General features: G+C 33.8%; 2 protein-coding genes and 1 long non-coding RNA gene across 3 annotated transcripts in view; 2 read left to right on the forward strand and 1 right to left on the reverse strand.

Annotated features, from left to right (window-relative positions):
• Positions 1-22269, forward strand: part of LOC103312347 (B-cell lymphoma 3 protein) — a 467353-nt gene extending 445084 nt beyond the window's left edge. Inside the window, exons 3-4 of the mRNA XM_064359627.1 lie at positions 21594-21936; positions 21992-22269. Coding sequence (XP_064215697.1) covers positions 21699-21936; positions 21992-22254 — 501 coding nt within the window. The 5' untranslated portion in view covers positions 21594-21698 and the 3' untranslated portion in view covers positions 22255-22269. The remainder of the gene's footprint in view (positions 1-21593; positions 21937-21991) is intronic.
• Positions 2944-5949, forward strand: LOC135267364 (uncharacterized). Its single transcript, XR_010335794.1, has 3 exons — positions 2944-4441; positions 4494-5240; positions 5306-5949. It is a non-coding gene; the product is annotated as an uncharacterized LOC135267364 (long non-coding RNA).
• On the reverse strand, positions 7690-15257 carry LOC135267339 (uncharacterized). The gene is made up of 5 exons (XM_064359602.1): positions 15155-15257; positions 13344-13489; positions 12844-13293; positions 12268-12783; positions 7690-7907 (listed from the first exon to the last, which is right to left on the reverse strand). The coding sequence occupies exons 1-5, from the start codon at positions 15199-15201 to the stop codon at positions 7690-7692; spliced, it is 1377 nt and encodes a 458-aa protein (XP_064215672.1). The 5' UTR covers positions 15202-15257.
• Positions 22270-22389: the final 120 nt, after the last annotated feature.

Consider the following 22389-nt stretch of genomic DNA (forward strand, 5'->3'; position numbering starts at 1 on the left):
AATCAATTACCACAGATTTGTTGGAGCCATCAAGAATGCTGCTAAAAAATTCATTCCTCGTGGATTCAGAAAGAATTATGTTCCTTGTTGGAGTGATGAAACAAAGAGCTTTTACAATGCATACGTTTCTAATCCTAACCCAGAAAATGCCGATGCTGTATTAAATTCATTTAATAAGGCGAGGAAAGAAAAATGGAACAACTTAATGGAAGATTTAAATTTCACACACAGTAGTCGCAGTAGTTGGAAGCTGTTGCAAAAACTTGGATCTTCGAACATTGCACAACCTAAAACAGATTCTGCTATCAGTCCGAATGCTGTAGCTAGCCGTCTAGTAAACGTGTCAAACTCCGTTAAGCTAGAAAAAAGGGCAAAGAAGGAGATGAAACGAAGAGTTCAAAAACAGAGAAAGAAAATGAAAGTTTCAGAAGAACTGTCGAGATGTTTCAACGTAGATGAGTTGAAAGCAGCCATATCATCGACTAAAAGCAAGAAGTCGGCTGGTTTTGATGGAATCTACCCAGAATTCATCAAAAATCTTGGAAGTTTTGCTCTGAAATGGCTTACATTTCTTTTTAATGACATTTTTATTTCAGCCCGTTTGCCCTCAGAGTTTAAAAAGACTAAGGTGATCGCCATTTTAAAAAAGGGAAAACCTCCACAAGAAGCATCCAGTTATCGGCCCATTTCTTTGCTGAGTGTATGTTACAAAATTTTGGAGAAAATGATTTATCAGCGCATCTCTCCTCTTATTGAAGATATTCTTCCCTCTGAACAAGCTGGATTTCGACCACAAAGAAGTTGCTGTGACCAAGTCTTAGCTTTAACGACCCACATTGAATCTGGTTTCGAGAAACGCTTGAAAACTGGTGCTGTTCTTTTGGATCTCACTGCTGCATATGATACAGTTTGGAAGGATGGTTTAATACATAAACTTTATAAAGTTGTGCCTTGCAAGCGGATTGTCAGTCTTATCGAGAGCATGTTAACAAACAGAAAGTTTAGAGTTTTTGTTGGTGAAAAATCAAGCAAAGTCAAAACTCTCAACAATGGTCTTCCTCAGGGAGCCTTATTATCTCCATTACTCTTCAATGTATATACGAGTGACCTCCCTGAAACCTTTTCAAGAAAGTTTGTTTATGCTGATGATATCGCACTGACTTTTCAACATAAAGAATTTCATCGATTAGAGGAACAACTTTCCCAAGATGCTTCTGTATTGTCAGTGGCGTCTATGTGTAAATCCACCAAAAACAGAAGTTTCCTGCTTCCATTTATCAAACTCTCAAAAAGAAAGGAAATTGAACGTCTCATTAAATGGAATACCACTTAAACATAACTTTCATCCAGTCTACCTTGGTGTTTCTCTTGACTGTTCGCTCACCTACAAGTTTCATCTTGAAAAATTAAGACAAAAACTGAAAACAAGAAACAACATTTTATTAAAGTTGGCCGGTTCGACTTGGGGTGCTAATGCTAAAACTCTTCGTGTTACGGCTCTTGCATTAGTATTTTCAACGGCTGAATATTATAGTGCTGTTTGGATGAACAGTTCACATACAAGCAAAATTGACGCACAATTAAACACTGCTATGCAAGTCATAACTGGCACTTTAAAATCAACTCCCACCGAATGGCTTCCAGTATTGTCTAACATTGCTCCACCTGCACTCAGAAGAAAACTTGCAGTCAAGAAACTGTGGAACAAATATAGAAGACATCCCCAAGAGTATCCAATATGGTCTGACCTGATTGCTCCCGAAAATCGATTAAAATCTAGAAAACCTTTTTGGGTGGAAACGTTTAACATAGAAAACTTTTTCATCATTAATGAGTGGCGCAATATATGGTCTAATATCCACCTGTTCAATAAAGATTTAATAGAAGATCCATCAAAAAGGGTACCTGGAATGGATCAACCACGGTGGGTCTGGGTGAAATTAAACAGACTAAGAACTGGCCATGCCAGATGTAAGTCAATGTTGTTTAAATGGAAGGCTACAGAAAATCCGTATTGCCAATGTGGCCAAGTGGAAGAAACAATTCAACATCTTGTTGAAGAATGCCAAATTACAAGTTTTCAAGGAGGCTTCAATGAAATCCATCAACTGTCGCCACAAGCTAAAACTTGGTTATCTACTATAAAAGTTTTGTGATTTCTTCTACATACAATGTACTATTGTCCTTTTTTTTCTGTCATACATATATATATATATATATATATATATATATATATATATATATATATATATATATATATATATATATATATATATATATATATATATATATATATATATATATATATATATATATATATATATATATATATATATATATATATATATACCTACTAATTGGTCTCACACTTTGTCTAACTCTGTACGTGTTTGTCATTTTCATCACGAGATGGCGCTGATTAGAATTTAGCAAAAAAACTTATCTAATAGCGTAATAATCTCTCAGCATTAATAAAGTCCATTTAACATAAAGTATCTATTTTTTCGAGGCCTCTGAATGCTTAAAATTTTCTTGTTATTTTACTGTTCTGTCCTTCCGGTCAAAATTGTGTAAACTGTCAATTACTGCTGTCGTGGCCAAAAATTAATTTAAATATCTTATTACAAAGATAAGGCCATTAAACGAGGGATTTATTTGAATTTCGCGCCGTTTTGAATAAATGATCACCTGTGCGGACACCATACAGGGTGAATACCATGATTATGTACGGCCTTTAATTTTGTGCCACGTTTGATTTGATTGGAAATGCACCGGAAATTGCGTTTTTCTCTACTAAAAATTCGGAAGTAAAGTTACCGTTGGGGGCGCCACTGAGCTAGGTCGAAAACAGTAACCTTAAATGGCGGGAAAATGTTTATTCCATGGCCTCCTTGATGTATTGAGACAACTTCGTTGTTCAGGCCTGGCGCATCGTTAAGTTTGGGTGATTCTCCACTGGCGCTGCATTTAGCGGACTGACGCTTGTTGGACAAATATCATTTTTGAGGTTAAAGACAAATAAATTTGAAAGATGTAAGTATGCATTCGTGAAATACGTTGAAAATGTGAGGATAATTCTAAAGTTATGCCCTGAATGAACGTTTGGATAGTGTAACTCTTGCAGGAAATCATTTTACGATCATTAGGATTTTTTATTTTCAGCTTCAGAAGATATACAAATCATTTTAGGGTGAATTGATTGTTCATTGTTTATAAGTATTTTAAGCATAACCTACGGCACTAGTACGCAGACACAGATGCAGAGAAAATGATGTTTCAAAGTACCTTCCATTTATTATGCATACTCTATGGTTTTACCAATGGTTAAGGTTGAATGCGTTACAAATCTGTGATATTTAAGACATGGCTTAAGTTTTCTGAAAGGTATTTCCAACCTTTTAACCAGCAGATATTTGCAATACATTGTTTAGGCAAATGAAACTATTTTGCACACACGTATTTTCAAAACCTGCTATTGTTAATTTAGTTTTAGTTAAACGTACAAAGAAAATCGTTTTTTTTTTTTCAAATGAAATGGTTTAAAAAAGCTCGATCCAGCGTTCTTCTGCTGCGTTACTCTCTGCTGGAGTGACTCTGAACCGTTCGTTCCAAAGTCCTTGTCTGGACCTCTGCTCACTCCCACGCACCGCTCGTGAATCACCAAACTCCCGAAAAAAATCTACTACTTTATTAATTTTTTTGAGTTTTTGTATTTAGAAATTATCAATTACATTGTGGGCTTTTTTTCACCTTCTCTTCTGCTAATTGTACTTGTTAGTAGATAACGAATGGGGGGACAACACAACACAACCTTGACCTTGAGTTTGACCCCGCCCATTTTCCCTCTCTTTCTTTCAAGGCCACTCGTTCTCTCTCTTACTTTTTCAAGGCCAACCCCTCCCACTTCCTCCACCACTTTAAGGCCAAGGCATTATTGGACCTTGATGTTTTCAAGGTCAAGGTCATTTATGTTACTCCCCACTTTTGCAAGGCTAACAACTCCTCACTCATTCAAGATGAATCGCGCAATTGTCCTTACTCATTTTCCACCCCAAACTGTATAAAAGTTAATGTGTTGTGTTGTGTAACACAGTTCTTGTGTATATCTGCAATAACAAGAAATTCTTTAAAAATGGAACCCATCAGAAAAAGTTCTATTTTTAATACTCCTGGTAAGTTTAATATTTTTTTAGTAGTTTAGTTGGAAATAATTTTTTTTCAGAGGATGTGATTACATGTCCGTACGACAAAAACCACGTTCTTCTTTGGTTTCGGCTCGAAAGGCACATTTGGAAGTGCCATCGGGCCGATAAAGAAAAAGAAAGGGCCTTATGTGAAGTGATGTTGAAAGAAGAAGAGGAGAACTGGGATCATTTCAATGAGCCCAGCTACCTCGACTTCTTAAAAACTAAAAAGAATCATAATGCCTTAAATTAAAGAAGTAAGTTTTATTGAATCTTTTTCAACAGTAATTTATTGTGAATTTTTTTTAGGGCCGGGGTTCTTTCGTAAAAATAGTGTAGAATAAGTTTAGCAAAGTAGTAGTAGTCGTAGTAAACTGTAAATATTATATTATTGTATAAAAAAAATAAAAGTTGTTAAAAAAAGCTACATGTTTTTATGTACACCTATTTCAACCTACTGATACAAGTAAGTGTGACCTGCAAGCAGAGAGTCGCTCACTGTTTCAAGACCACTCATTCCCTCTTTATCTTTGATGTTTTCATCTCACTTTTTCTCATTATCTCACTTTTTCAAGGCCACATTTTCATTCAAGGTTAAAAAAGTGGGGGTATAGTTAATATATAGAATTTAGTACAATTTTGATAGCAGTCAGTACTGATTTAATCCTCCGAGAAATAAGAATATAAAAAAAGTGCATATATCTGTGTTAATGTCTAAGAGTATTCGCTGCTGGGTCATGGATGTATTGAATCGAATCGCTCGATGCGGACAGAAGCCCATTTTAAAAGCTGGTGAGCTAGAGTTGAACACAAGATTCCGCATACATAATATTAGACGCACAAAGTCTCTGTTCGGAAATTCAGTGCTTGTTGAGTTGTACAATTATGCAGTGTTTCTGCCGAGAAGAATAAGTGATTATTTGACTGAGGAGAAAATTGATGAGTTATTACGAGATCCATGTCCACTATATTTAATATATTTGGGAAAAGAAGATGCTAGAAACCCGACATCTGCACATTGTTTTGAGTTTCAACGTGTTGATGATGAAATATTAGGTGAGTGAACATAATGTAAAATGGAGGATGAAAAGAAATTAAAGAAATCTATATTTCATTTACAGTTAACGAGGGTGCCGAAGAGTAGGATGAAATTATCGGAAAAAGACTTATGTGTGTGAAGTAGTGTGCGTTTTGTGCTAGTGATAGTTTCTTAAAATAAATGAATAAAAATCATGTGTCTAGACGATGGACAATATGAAAAAAGTTTATACGAGTGTTTTGATAAAAGACTGTTATCATATAAGAACTGGGTACATTCATACCCATCTCCATGGAGTTTAGCAAAAGTGGGATTGTTTTATATTCAAATATCTGATTGTACCCAGTGTTTTGTTTGTGGAGTAATAATTTCACGATGGGAAAAAAGTGATGATGCGTTTATGGAGCATAAAAAACATTCTCCAAAATGTGGATATGTGAAATTGCTTTCCACAGACAAAACTACAATTCAAAAATTCAAATTAGTTACTAAAAATAGCATTGTTGTAGTTTTATTTTTTATAGTATTTGTATTCATGTATTATTTATGTGCGTCTTCTTATGCATAGGTAATGTGATGCAGACTTGTTAACCTTGATCAGTGTCGGGCGCGCGCCAAAGGCGAGGTAAACTAAAGGTTTCAAGAGGCGTCTTGATTTAATTAGTTTATAATTAAATAAGTGGTAGAATAATATGGAGGATTTATAATAGATTTAAGGATATTTAATGTACTTCCTATAATATTGATGAAATAAAGTGTTTTAATTGATTCCTTTTAGTTTATTTTATTAAAAAAACAATTCATAATAATAATAATAATAATTATCTATGTAATATCCGATGAATTAATCCAAGAGTTATGAGTTTTATCCATTCCACTCCACTTGACGAATAAACGGTTACCTTTCTTTCGTAAAACTTTCTCAACGAGATATACATTCGGATATTTAACTTTTTGTAATTCTTTAGTGTAGAAACCTCCTCGTATTGTTTCTCCAGAAACATCTTGTAGCAAATAAGTTCTAGGATTAGTATTTTGAATCTTCGAAACTGTAAATACTTCATTACTCCAATTTGGGGTGTAGCCTTTCTTAAAAAGATGTCGATGTTTACTAATTCGAACAAAATCATCAACTTTAAATTTGGGTTTATAAATGTCCATTGTTTTAAGATGACTATAAACTTGATCCAAAACTTTGCGTTCGTTTTTCTTATTTATTGAAATCGGTTTTAAACCAGTAGTCCTATGTCTGGTATTATTGTATTTTTTTATTATGTCAGGTAAAATGTTTATCCAGTTGTAGTGACCTTGCACCGAAAATTCTTTATACATCATTCCCTTGATTGTTCGATTCACGCGCTCGACGACACTACTTTTTAAATTCGAATAAGAACTGTAGTGATTAATTTTGTATTTATTCATTAATTGTTGAAAATGTTTATTGTAAAACTCCTTTCCTAGATCTGTTTGAATGTTTTTAGGAACGTTACGTCGAGTTTTTAAAATTTCACTCATTGCATTTACAACACTTAAAGCCGACTTATTCTTTAATGGAACAGCCCATACAAATTTAGAAAAAACATTGATAACCATAAAGATATACTTAAAGCCTTTATTGACGCGTGAATATGGTACCATTTCAACTAGATCGAGTTGCAATAAATCATTTAAACCTTTTACTATCACACGTCGTCTTTTAAAGTTCACTCTCGCCGGTGCATGTAGTTCATTAACAACTTGACGCTTAATATTTAAATCACTACGCTTCATGGTGAATTGGTACTTTTAAAACTATTTCTATATATATCGGTTTAGCTTCTGATGTTTTGGGTCCATATTTAAATGATAGTTTGTCACCTTCACGTAAAATTTGACCAATTAAATTCGTAGTTTGTTTCGAATTAATTAATGCAATCCACCCGCTCGATGGACTACCATTTACAGACGTAATCGTTGCTTCTTTTAATGGGAAAATATAATTCGTACCAATATTAAATAATACAAAAAGTTTTTTAGCTGGATCCAGTGTCCCAAAGAGTGAGATTGTGGTATATGAGAAAGATTTGACACGTTGTAAAGTTGTCCGAATTCTGTGTTCACTAATGTGTTCACCAAATTTATCTAATGTCATATTCTTGTCTATTGAATGAATAAAGTATGTAGAAATACTAACTATAAAATATAATGTGTTTGCAATATATACAAGTCGTCTCTAAATTATTAACGAATTATTTTCGATTCACGCAATTCTGTTATGATGCGATTGATTTCATTCATATGATTATTATTACCAGTTACTGTCGATGATAATAAAAGACGTAGTCTATTTACGAGTGTGTTGGGATTTTTGTAGGGAACAAATTCTAAATTTTTATCTGTTAAAGCCAATGTGCGAAGAATACCACCACCCTTAACTCTTTTTGATATTGGTTGGATACTACTTGTCGGAGTTGATTGTTCATGACCTTAAGTCTGCAATCGTTGTATTTGTATTGCAGGTATGTTGCGAAGTCGCGGATACTGTTTACGTGCTGGTGGTACGAGAATTGACTGCGGCTTTTCTGCTGCGGCTTCGTTGCTGGACAGGAGTCGATTGACCTTGATCGGCATCAAGGCTTTCTTCAGTATCACTGTAAAATGGCGGCGACTGAGATGCACGGTGTTCCTGAAGCGGTAGTGGCTGTCTCGAGAAATGTCGAATAATTGTTTTATATTTGTTCCCTACATTCCCCAGAATTTGTGCATTTGGTTTATAGTTTTTTCTGTCTGCATTGGTTCGAATGACAATATTTCGATAAGTTTCTAAATCTGATTGAGTATAATTAGTTGGATTTTTTTTAAATAATAATTCATACAATCCAGGTTTATCAGGATAAGCTACATTTTGAACGATTACATGATCGTTTTTGAAATCAATTTCAGAATTGCCAATAAAAAATTTATTTGCCTCGGTTCCATGTCTCACACCATATTGATGATCAAATTTGTTTTCTGTGTCAATAATCATATCTTCAATGTACTGTCGAGGTAAACCGGTCCATTGTTTAAGAAAATGGCGAAATGCATCGGTTTTTGACAAATTTATTAATGTTTCTTGCAACTTTCCAATGGTCACGTTCCTGAGTGATTCTCCCTCCTCTCTGGGTGTGCTAGCAGCCGCATGTTGTCGCATTAAACTGAATCGTGGATCGAGCGATGTAGTACTACGGCTTGTAGTCGTTGACTCAAAAAGTCGCTTCGCCTCCGGTTGCTTGATCTCATGATGAATTGATATTTTTTCCTGTTTTGGGACAACTTCGCGTTCATGTTTAATTTCAAAAATTAAACTTTTTATTGGATCAGTTAGAGGTTGAATATGGGTTGCGAAACGTCTTTGCGAACTTGCAATGTGTGAAGATAATGATCGTACTTTTTGTTTAACGTGTCGTCTTGCCTTATCCAGCTCTAAAGCTAAACATTTATCCATGTCGATCGTCGTCTAATAAATAAATCTTTGACAAACATTTACATTTATATTTTAATGAACTGATCAAAACCGTTACGATAACGCCCATTGTCTTGTTCAGCATCCTTATCAATAGTAACAAATCCATACGATTTTTGCCAACACTGTGAACACATTTTCTGAAAGGTTTCAAATGACATATCTGTACCAACGTGATCATTAAAAATATGTTTTAAATTTAATACATCCTGAGGAAAGATAATTATGAAATTAGCATTATCACGAATTAATTGTTTCTGAATGGAAGAATATGTTTGGCTAATAAATATACAATTGATATTATAATGCCTACCAAAGCAAAAATAATCACGTATTATATTTTGGTTACAAGTGACTACATCATCAAATATTATTATGGAATAGGGTTTGATTTCTTTAGGAGGAGGAATTTCGGCTCCATCTTCATATTCATAGTAACCGACTTTATCGAGAGGTGCCAGAACCGATTTTAAAAATTGATATTTTGGTTGTTGTAGGGTTTTTGAAAGTAAGTAAATGTCTGTGAAGCGTATTCCATTTGGATGCAGCAAGAGACTTAATATCACATTTGTTTTTCCACATCCAGAACGTCCAACCACTAGTCCTCTTTTTACACTATTACTGAATATAGTATTATGTTTAGGAAACTGTTGATAGGGTACACAAACTGAATAGTCGTGGTTATAAATTTTTAATAAATCTTTTTGTTGCACAAGTTTCATTGTTGACTTACAGAATACAAATAAAAATACTTTACACATTACATCAATTATAAATACATAATAATAATAATAATAATAAATACGTAGTATAAATATATGGTTACATATCGTTACATATCTACAATAAGGTAAAATTCAATCAGTGGGTTCCACATATTTTTGCAATTCTCTAATTAGAGAATCTAAATTTCGATCTTTATCAATATCGTAATGTCCCCAGGCTAATGTATCAATTGAATTACTTAAAATGTATCGTTTATCATCGAAATTAGACAGTGCTATTTTATTCCTTAATTCGGTATACATATTATGTAAATAAGATTTGAAAACGTTCATAACACAGAAAACTGATGAAGATGAAGGATTTGTTGCAATTGCCCGATATTGTAACAGTGTTAGAGATTTATCAATTACATGTTTACTTACTACACCTTTAGCCTTTTTAATTACATCATTCACTGATTGCACACAATATGCTTTGGCACCGGTGCCATAAAGTAGTACAATTGGTACACCAGCATACTCATCTTTCATTTTACCGATAACAGACACAGTTTTAGGAATATCATGAATATTATTCTCGGGATAATTTGAAGTATCAAACCGATCGATATTCTGTTTAATATCATTATATACGTTTTCCGTATAAATTTCTAAAATTAATGAATCCGTATCCATATACAAAAGCTGTACATTATTTCCATACTTAACTTTAAGAAAATTATAAAAAAAGTTATACATTAAAGTTTTTGAAATTTCCAATATACTGAATCCTACATAAATAGGTTTATCATATGTTACTTGAACTTTATTCATTTCTATTGCAACTAAATTTTCAGTAAAAATAGAACAATTTTTAAATTGTGGTTTGGCTATCCATGTCTCTGCTCCATGCTTGTGACCGTTTTTTTTCCAATGTGTAGCCAGTTTAATATCTACCCGATTATCGACATTCTCCATGGTTTTTCCATACACACTATTATTCATGAGTTTAAATAAATCTTTTTCAAACTTATTTTTAGTCTGATTTCGTAATTTCGTATTTAAATCAATATATGGTTTGAGCCATGACGATTGATTGAATTTTAGTACTCTATGAATTTTTGTCAATTCCAGTCCATTTTGTAGGGCTTGTTTTAAATTTCGATAGTGTATTATGTAGTGTGTTTTAGCACATAGATTTGGAATGAGTTTAGCACATTTTCCGTTTGGTGGAATTAAATTTTCAGGTAGAAATGGCATATCATTATGAGAGTTGTGTAAATGATGAGGATAAGAGATATCTACTTCAAGGACATAACCTTCAGGTGTGGTATCAGACAAATCCATAATACTAAGTGAATTAATTTCGTCTTGCGTTAACCAAGTAAATCCACCTAAAGGGAGTACTTCACTCATAGCCCAACCATAGAGATTTGTTGCATCGAGATATAAAATGTATGATGTCGGTTTTCGAAGGGTCATAATTTGGAAGAAATTTATTATTTGCTTGAGCCGCTCGTTTAACACATGTACTAACTCCCCCACGAATCCCTTTTTTGAAAAAATGCAACATATCTATATCAGTCAATAATTCTAATTTTACTTGGGTAAATTTAAGCATAGCATTCCAACTAAGAGATGGTGCTGTCACGTAATGTGCTGGATCAAGTTCATAATGCTTAAGGCACATGTTTCGAAAATTCTCAAAGACATCAGCTAATAGTAAAATATCACTTTTTAAATAAAGATCAGAATATTCGCCTAGAGTCTGACAATGGAATGTATCCCATACGGTATTAGCTCGTTGATAATCATCTTCAGAAATATGCTCATCGCGAAGTTTATCGTAAAAATAAATTTTTTGTGGTAATTCCGTGAGATCTAATTTAGAAAAATCATCGATAAATGAATATGGAAAAACCCCTTTCTGTCTAATTAACTGAAATTCTCTGTCAACGGGAAAGTATCGTTTTACTTCCATACATTGAGCATCATCCAAGGCTGCTGCCAGTTTTTCTAATGAACATGCCAAAAACTGAAAACTATCTATAAAACGCAATTGTAAGTGCTCCTTGACTATTCGATTGTTTGAATTTAGATATTCGCCTACACAAATTTTTTTCGAAAATGTAATATATTTCTCTTTAGTTTTACCAAGGATATTAATTTCACTTTCTTCAAGGGCCAACTCTTTAATGAATAAGTGACTATCATAATTTGTTAAATTATGAAATACTATCGGAATAAAATTTGGAATTTGAAAATTCAAGTTACAATTACTGTGCGCGGCGGACCTATAACGACCCGTTAAATGACAGTGATCTTTTACTTTAATATCATTTTGTTGAAAAGGTTTTTGACAAATATGACATTCCGTTGCTGTAAGATAATCAAACTCTTCTTGAATAGTTAATGGAAGCATTGGTTGTACAATACTTAAATACTTTGTATAAATCTCTATCAAATCTATTTCTAATGCTGTAATAAAGTCAACCACAGATGACTGTCCTCGAAAACTTTGGAATTTAGATAATTGATCGTTATATGAACATTTAATGTAATATGCACATGAATATGGTTGATGGAGAAAAGTTTTTATCGAAAATGATTGATTTGGATTTGGTGCAACTGTACTCATAGGTTTCAATAAACATTCGAAATCAGCATAAACAATAAATGGGATAGTCATTTTATGATGATAATTTTGAAATTCTAATACATTAGCGGGAACATTATAACCAAATCTATTTGTAATTAATTTATTATTTGGGATTCTAGCATAAAGTTTTCCACAATCAGTCGAAGAATGTCTATCTAATAAAGCTTGGGTTGTGAAATATTGTAGACATCCGTCACAAAAAAATTTTGAATGATGATGTTTTGAGAGTTGGGAAGATACTAAACGTGGCAAATTAGTTATTGTACAGTAATGTTGATTACCATCGTTATCACTCAACAATAATAAATTTATATGTACCGGTTTCTTAAAGTTTGTAAAATATAATGGTCCCACAATTTCAAATTTTACCTTATTGTTTACATAAAGTAATTCAAGTCCGTAAACATTAATAGAGACATTATTTTGACTTTCAAATTTTGCAATACTATCCAGTTTTACAGGAAATTCAATACCTTGGAAATTAAAAAGTGTCGACCAATGTGGATATGAACTGGGTAAATGTTCTGGTCCCATAGGTAGACACACTGCTGCTACGACACTCCAACCAAAACAATGAATATCCTGATTTTGAACATTAACTATTGCCCTCTTCATTTTCACGCTTGGCGGTAGTGGGATATACGATGAAGCTTTCAATGGATTGTAATAGTTTACATTTAATTCTAAATGTAAGATTTTCACAAGTGTCCAGCCTAAAACAAAGAAGCAAAAAAAATAATTGTATTATAAAGATTTTTACAATATATAACTACCTGAATCTCGTTCCAAAAAATCCATCATTTTTTGACTAATAACTTCTTGAAAGTCATGCAACATATTCCTAATATTCGTGCCTAAAGTGACAATTCTGTTAGTAGTATTGAAAGATTTTACATCAAATATATTTTTTGACTCAATGGTATACATTCCAAATAATTCCAAATTAATTTTGATTGTACTAAATTTTTCAATTTGTGAAACAATAAGTCCAAGTAATTTATTGTGAATTTTATTCATAAATTCATTTAAATCGATATAATCGCCCTCATCACAAATCCTATATGAAGCGATGCGTGATTTAAATGCACTGCTGAGTGCAAATACCCCATCCTCCAAGGGAGTACTTTGACAATTATTTCTATGCTGTCTACTTCTCTCATGAGCCGTAATAAGCTTTGGAGCAATTTCTTGATTACATGTAACGCACATATAATTGTTGCTAGCTAGAAAAGAAAAATAATTGAAAATAGAGTACCTATTAGTTAAAACTTACCAGTTGAATGACATATTTTCTGTTTTTTGGCGGCCGGTCCTCCATTTTCCTGTTTTTTTGACCACTTGACAATAGAGCTTTTCGTGGCGTAGTCGTGATTGACGGGTTGTAAATTGTTTATTACAGTTTTCACAGTGATGCATTTTCTTATGAAAATATGAATCAATAAATTAAACAGGTTACTAATAAAGTTTAATTATAAATTTGCTGCCTTCTGTTACTACCTTTGAAAGACTTTTATTTATACTATATAAATATATATTTTTTTGTGTTCAAAGATAGGTATCCAGCAAGACCTCGAGGAGGAGCAGCATGCTTGCCATCGTGTTGTAGGTAGTATGATGTTAAAATTTGGAAAATCGCGTCCGAATTAAATGTACTTGATATGAGTGTAGGATGGAAATCGGATTTATTAATATTAATTATTAATATTAACATCATTAATTATTAATATTAACATCATTAATATTAATATTAATATTATAATTATTAATAATTAATATTAATGGGGACTTTCGCGCACGTCTTCGAGGCTTTCTAGGGCGCCGACGCCTCCTTGATCGTGAGTGAGGGGGAGTGGGTGGAATGATGTCGTCGTCGTCGTCATTGTCTTCGTTTTCGAAATCAACGTCTCCACCCTCCACCCTATTCTGAACCTTATTATTTATTTGCCCTAGAATGGGTGACAATTGAGAGGGTTGAATGATGTCATTTTCAACATCCATCTCTTCACCCTGCCTCCTCTCTTCAACCCACGGCTCTGCCAGTGCGTCAATGACATTTTGAGTAATAATACTCATCGGATCGAACGTTGCAGGAGGCTGAGGGAGTGGTGGTGTGATGATGTTAAGTTCCACATCAACCTCGGATCCAGATGGTTGTTGTATGTCATTGACGCCCTGTGATAATATCATGGGTGACGGTGGTGGTGATGGTTGTGGTGACCGAATGATGTTATTTTCGGCCTCTACCACCACCAATCTCTCTGGCAGAACATCATTTTCCTCAATAATCGGTGAATTGGGTTGAGGGGGATGTTCAACGTTACCATTGATAACGTTTTCCACCTCAACCCAAGGCTCCGATAAAGCGTCAATGATGTCCTGCGATATTATCATAGGGGGTTGAGTTAATACCGCGGGTGCCGCTTCAGGAGATGTTGGTGTAACGGGGCGGGTAAACACTGGCTCAACGAAGGGGCTATGTGGTGGTAGTGGTGGACTGGGAGAGATTGGGGGTTCTTCCACCACCACCATATCATTATCAAATACATTTAACTCATCGGTAACCGAATTATTGATGGGACAAGTTCCTTCATCCACAACCGGATTGGACGCCGCCTCGTCTTCGTTAATAAACTGGTCTATTAAGGTCAACGAGATGTCGTCCGAATAATTATTTTCAATACCATGTTGAGCCAGGTATTGCGTGAATGGTAAAGAAAACGATAATTCACTATCAGGTTGTGATGAAGGAATAACCATAGAATCATCATCCTCATCAACGATTTGAACAATGTTAGCAACAGCGTGATTAGCTAATTGCTTCTCTTTCACACTTAACTGACTACATTCAGTCACATCCTCTTCAAGACAATCTTCCCTCAAAGATTGACTTAAAGACGACTTGGCAAATTGTTCAAATTGTATCTCATCATTTTTGATTAATTTTGAATAAGCAGGTCTAATAATTACATCAGAAACGATATTGATTCTAGGTTTATCCCTATTAAAACCACTACGGTTTTGATAGGGATTTGCAACTTTTCCCTTCAATACTTTAAATAATAACTTTGATGACTGGTTACTTACAGTTGTCCTAGTTGAGGGACCGGGACACTGAGAACACTCGTCACCATGAGAACACGGTTTAAAATGAGCAAAATAATTTGAACACATTATTTCGTACACAGACTACCTGTAGAACACAGAATGAATTTCTGCATGCACTCCTTGCAATTTTATAAATTGTTGAAAGCTCCCGTCAAGGTCAACTTCTTTGTATGCACTTACTGCAACTACATTGGTGTATTCCATCAAGGTTAACATATTGATAGAAAAAAATGTAAAAGAAGCCCTATGTAGACAGGATGGAGTGTAACCGCCTGTTTCAAGGACATCGTTAACCTGTTTAATTTATTGAAAAATGACAAAAATCACTTATATCCACTGCAATAATCAACTCTTTTTTATAAATGAAATGAATTTTTTTTGGGTGGTGTATAAGGATTATTGAATGTGTAAGGGAGTGGTAAATATTATGAAAAAATACAAATGTTTATAAATTTATAACATTTATTTATAAATACTACAATTAATTATTAATTAAATTAATATTCCATTTCATTACAAAAAATATTTTTTGAAGAGTTTGTATTTTCAAAGTTGCTTCTCGATGATTGTTGATAATCATTATTAGTATTATGGGATAAAGATGAATCAAAATAATTCCTATTTCCGCAATCAAAACTCCTCCAAAAATATTCACGTTGTGGAAGACATCTTCGTAAATGTCGTCGAAGATGTTTTACTTTCAGGCGATGTCCTGGATTATTACGACACGTTATCCAACTCTCTTGATCCATGATTACCAATAGACTGATGAGTTGAGATTATTAACACAATGTTTTGTACACTTTTAACGAAATGTTTGTTTTAAAAAAAATACATTATGTAGACTGCAATATGCGTTATCGTTCAGATGGTACATGCATTTAACTTTATCGGCGTGTAATGTTGGTTGTTGTGGAAATTCAATAACTTGTTTATGTGTATATTTTTTCAAAAATTCGGCTTTTTCTCTTCCTTTTACGTAAATTTTGTCAACATCCTTCAACACATTGTTTATAACTTGTACGTGTTTCCAATATGGAATATGTACCATATTCCAGTCAATACAATGATAATTCTTCATTAACCATTTTACTTGTTTTTCATTTTGAGGATTCAAAAGTTGTGAAGGGAAAGGGGGTTGAAAAACATAGTGTGCGAGTTTGTCTCCTCTTAAAGCAGCCAGTTCTTTAACTATAAACTTTTTTCCAATTTTGTAACCTTGAACGTCTATAATCACTTTGTTCTCCATTACTATTAATATTAATTTAGACTTGTTTTACAGATTTTGTCAACGGTGTATATGTAAAGGCTCGGTCACTAATGACTAATGCATATGCGGTGGTTCCCTCACTTATACCGGTGTCTCTATCAAATTCAATTCTCAGTGCAATGGACTGTGTTTGTAAACCAGTTTTTTGCATCGAACAATCAATTATGATTAGTGGATAACTGTCGAAAAACTGTGTAGGTGTAATGTGTGTTTCTTTTTTATCTGTATAATAGTATCGGGATCTAAAGTTTGTAAACATTTCATATAATATACCGAAATGGTGTTTTTTATATGAAAAATTTAAATTTTCATAAGGATATCGTTCATTATTTAGAAATACTCTCATGTTGGTTATATCGCCTCTATCAAATTTACTCATATTTTTATCAAGTTGTCCTTCTCTATTGCTTTGAAGGCCAAAGATAATATAACGAGGTGTTTCAAATTTTGTAGAGATTTTCACAGGCCAACTACACTTTGTAGTATTTGGAAAGAGTGGCAGCGAATGAAGTTCCCAGCTTCTGTACGGCACTGCAATTTCTTTACCTTTTTCAATGGTTTTTGTCAATTTAACCTCTTCCTTTAAACCGGGCACAATATGTGGAACTAGCCATGCAATTTTATCAATTACAACTCGTGCTTTCTCATTTGTTGCACAAATTAATGCATTGACATCACTATTACTACGAATTAATATTAACTCTTGCGGTATGTTTAGCATTATATTTTTATAATCTTCTGCAAATCCTAATAGTCGATTTAATGGAATACATGCTTGAAAATATCCATCTATAGGTTTAGTGGCTTCTTCATTTAGATCCCAACCAGACATTGTTAATTTCAGACTTTCACTTTGATTTAATGATGCCAGATTTTTCATAGTTGTTGTAATACCTGGCTTTGTGTTTGTATCTACAGTTACTCCACTTACTTCATACCGTATTTCACTAAACAAAAAAGCGACACCATTATTTACAAACTTGGTTTCTGTTGCTGGTACAGTTTTATTGGTTGTAGCGTCGGTTTTAACCAATTGTCCCTCAATTAAAATTAAACTATCACATGGTAGTGTACACAAATCTTCTTGTAAAGGAATTCGAATTTCATCCGTGTTTTCATATCTGGCTGTATATGCCTCATGACTTTGAAATTTGTAACCTACCACACCTTCATCCCACTCAATACCCTTCTCAATATCGAACATTTTTTATGTGTATAATTCAAATCCTAATGATTTTAGAAACAGTTTATTTTTATTACTTAATTGTTGCACGTTTCGTTTCGTACTAACTGTTTTTCTACACTTTTGTTGCTTTTTATATGAGTCAGTTCTAAAACTAATACCCATTTTCTTCTTTCTTCTGCAAATGTAATCCAACTGTTACAGTCTCTTGTTGAAAATTGACCAACTTTTCATCTTGATCTATTATTTTAAGTATAATATTTCTGATAGTTTTAACACTAATGGGTAGGTAAATCACATGATCTGGTGACTGTACTATTTTAAATCCAGGTGGAACGTTTGGAAAAAATTGATAAATTATGTGTACAGGTTCTCCATTTTTAAAACTTCCAATTGTAATATTACATTCAATCATAATCGAATTAAGTTTCATTATGTCTGCAATATTATCCGAATCTTTTCCAATATTTTTTGGAACTATTTGACTATTAAATCCCAACACTGGTCCGATAGTATTTGGTTTGGTAAAGTCAACATCTTTTGTTGCTTTGATATGTGTATGTAATGTATTATTGTTTGCAGTAATAGATAAGAGGTCATTACTGAATTGTTTTTCAATTACATGTTGTAAATAGTTGTTTATATCGGTTAATTGATAACAACCGGTCGGTATTTTAAATTCGACATCCCCGAAAAAGAATTTATTATTTTCTTCATCAATATTCGGTATACTGTTGTAGACTTCAAAATTTGTAACACCCAGTTCATAGACACCATCACTAATATCAATCGGTGGATTAAAGTCAGCACTTAGTATCGCTGATTTTCCTGTTAATACAAACAGCATCTTTGATTCGACTAAACTTATAATTTGCATGTGTGTCTATATAAAAACTTTAAACATAATTGTCCACAATTATATGAACCCATTTTCTGATATCCATCATAATTGTATGTAATGTTATTACTATCATTATCACTTTTGAAATAATTGATAATCTCTGTTGGAGGTTTTAAATTGCCCATACTATCAAAGTATAATATATTATTTTTATTGTTTACATATGCTGTCCAATGAGTTCCACTATTTTTTTCTTCATCTAAATTTATAATTCCTGTTTCATTTTTATGTATAATTTTCGGTAATTTATTACGCATATATACACCTCTAAAATTTGGAATTTGTAATAGTCGAGCAAACTTTATTATTTCAATATTAGTGAGGGCGTGACGTGGTAATTTTACTGGGAGTTTTTTTTCTGATACCATTTATATGGACCAATGTAAAGACCTTTCCCTTTAGTTTTTCCTACACCTTTACCGCTACTCATTTCCATTGCTTTATTATGCCGCATAGTTTCCTCCAACATTTTTTTATCTACCGAAGCTTTATTTACAGCAGTAGCTATCCCTGCAGCTCCTCCTCCTAAAGCGCCTAGAGCACCTAATAGTGGTAATAGGAATGGTAAAAAACCACCATATTTAGGAGCAACTAGAACTCGTTGTTTTTTTGTCTTCTTTTTTTTACCCTTTTTACTTTTAGCTCCCATTCCGAATTTTACTTTGCCTTTTATTATACCAGCAATTGCTAATGCAGCTGCTTTTTCGCCAAACGATGCGTCTTTTGCTTTTAAACGTTCAACTGCTTTACTTAATAATAACTTATCTGCTTCGTGTCGTTTTTGCAAATTAGTTTCGTTGGCGTACGATATATCGTGTTCTTTACAAGCCTGATCTAATTTATTTCTACCACTATGTCCAAGTGCAATTCGTTCTTGTAATTTGGTTCCAGGACCACAAAACTGATAACCCGGTATATGTAATTCAATGGGTAATTTATTTATTAATTTATTTATTAGACCCCAACCTCTCTTTGTCAGAGTTGAATCAATACTATGTTGAGAATCACAAGTCTGTTTATTATATAACTTCATTTATTTACTTTTATCCATACAGCAAAAGAACAATCTAGATACTAATTTAATCTAAGGTTACAAGTTGTTTATATCTAATTTAACTAACATTCTATACCACTATCACAGCTACTTGATGAGTCGTCAGTATCATAGTCATCAGAATCATAAAACATCATTTGTCGCTCTCTACTAAAATACCACATTTTAACAGTCATTCTGTTTATTAAATTATTTCCACACAACTGAGTATTCTGTCCTATTACTGTATTACACCAAAAACACTTGTAGTTTAACACTGAAGTCACATGTAGATGACAAATGTGAAATCTCACTGCCATAAGCTTCACACATCTCAAACAAAAGAATTTTCTGTTACTACAGTCCTTTGGAGATAGGCAAAAGAGCATGTAGCAGTAAGGATCTGAAAACATTTAAAACTTAATTTCTACAAGTACATACAATCTCATATTACATACCATTGTCAACTTCCATTATGCTGATTTAAGTTAGTGGTATATAGCTATAATTTTTTGGGCATTTTCCGGATCCACTTGGCTAGCTGTGTAACACAGAGTTTTACACTTATGACAAACGAAACCATATTTTCTAAGTAACTCTTTAAATTCCTCTTCATTACACGTAATGTCAATACTTAAAGAATTATTCCACTCATCTGGATTAATAATAGAAATGTCCTTAGTGCTGCACTGTTCACACACAACCACTCTATTAAAGAAACGTTCCCAACCACCTTTCAAAGATATGTGTCCTAACTGGTTGTGGAAACACGTTTCTTCCACTATTATGACACCTTCACAAGTAAAACGATACCACATTTTTTTTACTACTTTAATATTGAGAAATACTTATTAGATACTGTTTTTGAATTTGTATTGAATTCTATATATATTAGCTGCAGTGACCTTGAATGATAAGTAAAGAGGGAAGTTGTTGGTCTTGCAAAAGTGGGGAGTAGCATGAATGACCTTGACCTTGAAAACATCAAGGTTCAATATTGCCTTGGCCTTGAAGTGGTGGGGGAAGTGGGAGGGGTTGGCCTTGAAAAGTAAGAGAGAGAACGAGTGGCCTTGATAGAAAGAGAGGGAAAATGGACGGGGTCAAACTCAAGGTCAAGGTTGTGTTGTGTTGTCCCCCCATTCGTTATCTACTCTTGTTAAATAAATTTTTTTTTTCGGATTTAACCTCACAAATGCTATTTGTCAGATAAACGTCAGTGCGCTAAATAGGGCGCCATCTACGGTTTCGAAAAAACCGCTGAAGCTTATTGATGCGCCAGGCCTGAACAACGAAGTTGTCTCCATACATCAAGGAGGCCATGGTTTATTCGGATATTTTGAGCGTTGTACGAATTTTGAGGCTTCACAATTATTACATTGCCAATGCGGAATGACTATTGTATCTTTGGTGGAAGAAACGTTGACAAATTAGAGATGACGAGGAAAACACAAACAACGATGACTTTTTGGTTCACTTTCTTTATTGGAAAATTATTACAAAGACAATGAAAAGCCTACTTTTTGGCATAATTTACGTTTAAGTGTATTAGCAGTTGTTAATCTTAATTGTAGTTTTGTTGATTTATCGAAGTATTTCATGATTTTATCAGTGGAAAAATTCTAATCTAAAATTCACAAACTTCACTAATTTATTGGTTTCTTGAGCCCAACTTTGTCTTCGCTGTGATCCATTACTATAGTCTTTAATTAGACAACTGTTTGATAACACTTTGTAATGAAAATTTAAATCTTTTTCACTTTTTATCCACTTTCAAATCCCAACAACAAACACTTTATACCACGAAAAACCGCAGAACCAAAGTCAGAGCTAGTATAACCACCACGTACTTTTAAAGTGATTCTCTCCAATGTAAGCAATTAACACTATACACGCAAAATTGTTTTTGTATTTTAATTTATTAGATGTCAATTAAATGTGGAATTACGAAAATTTTGTTACTGTTTTCGACATAGTTCAAAAGTCATCACCAGAGGGCGTCTAGTTAATTTTATTTCCGAATTGCAAAAACAGGCCCCCTTGCACTTGGCCATCATCCACGACGTGGACCTCGAAATCATCAAAGTCCTCCTCAACCACGGCGCTAGTGTTTCAATCTCAGACCCCGAGGGCAACACCATGCTCCACCTGGCCATCGAGCACCGCTGCTTACACATACTTAGAGTCCTCCTCAACAAATCCAAACCCTCTGACATCGACTCACTAAACTACGAGGGTTTCACGCCTCTAATCTTAGCCTCTTTGGCCCAATCGTACCAAAGCGCCGAACTTTTGCTCCTACATGGAGCCGATCCGAACATAAAAGATATGAAATCGGGCCGGACGGCCCTTTTTCACGTCGCCGAGTGTCACGATGGTGAGTTTCTAGTTCAGTTATTTGGTGGTTTTTGGTGCGAGAATGGCGTTTTTAGTTGATTTGGTCGAGCTTTTGATTCGACATGGCGCTGATACGAAAATTCGGAACTTTTTCAGGACCAGTCCACACGATGCTATGTTTGAAGTTGAGGAAATACCGATGAAAATCAAGTATTGTATATTAGGGAAGGACCATCAAAGGTTCCAAGGCAAGAAGAAAGCCGATGTGAAACTCGAGGTTCCGATCAAGAAGGCCAAGCTGGAGACCACGCCCATTTTGAGGAAAGTGACAACAAATGATTTGCAAGGGATCAAGTAACACGTTTTTTGTGTATTTTTGGTTTTGAATTTGTTTTGTTATTATTTTGCGTCAATCAGTTACGAGAAAGATTATGATAAAGTATCAAGAGTGCTTTGGACTATGCAAAGTGCAAACGTGGGAATAGTGTAATAA

The sequence above is a fragment of the Tribolium castaneum genome, chromosome 11 (assembly GCF_031307605.1).
Source record: "Tribolium castaneum strain GA2 chromosome 11, icTriCast1.1, whole genome shotgun sequence".
In the NCBI taxonomy this organism is placed as follows: domain Eukaryota; kingdom Metazoa; phylum Arthropoda; class Insecta; order Coleoptera; family Tenebrionidae; genus Tribolium; species Tribolium castaneum.

What these genes read in the sequence shown, in the direction of transcription:
- LOC135267339 (XM_064359602.1), bottom strand. Translation starts at nt 15,201, where the DNA reads ATGGTGACGAGTGTTCTCAGTGTCCCGGTCCCTCAACTAGGACAACT. An exon ending in GAAAATATGTCATTCAACTG is followed by an intron (nt 13,294 to 13,343) that starts GTAAGTTTTAAC and finishes TTTCTTTTCTAG; the next exon opens with CTAGCAACAATTATATGTGC. An exon ending in TTTTTTGGAACGAGATTCAG is followed by an intron (nt 12,784 to 12,843) that starts GTAGTTATATAT and finishes TCTTTGTTTTAG; the next exon opens with GCTGGACACTTGTGAAAATC.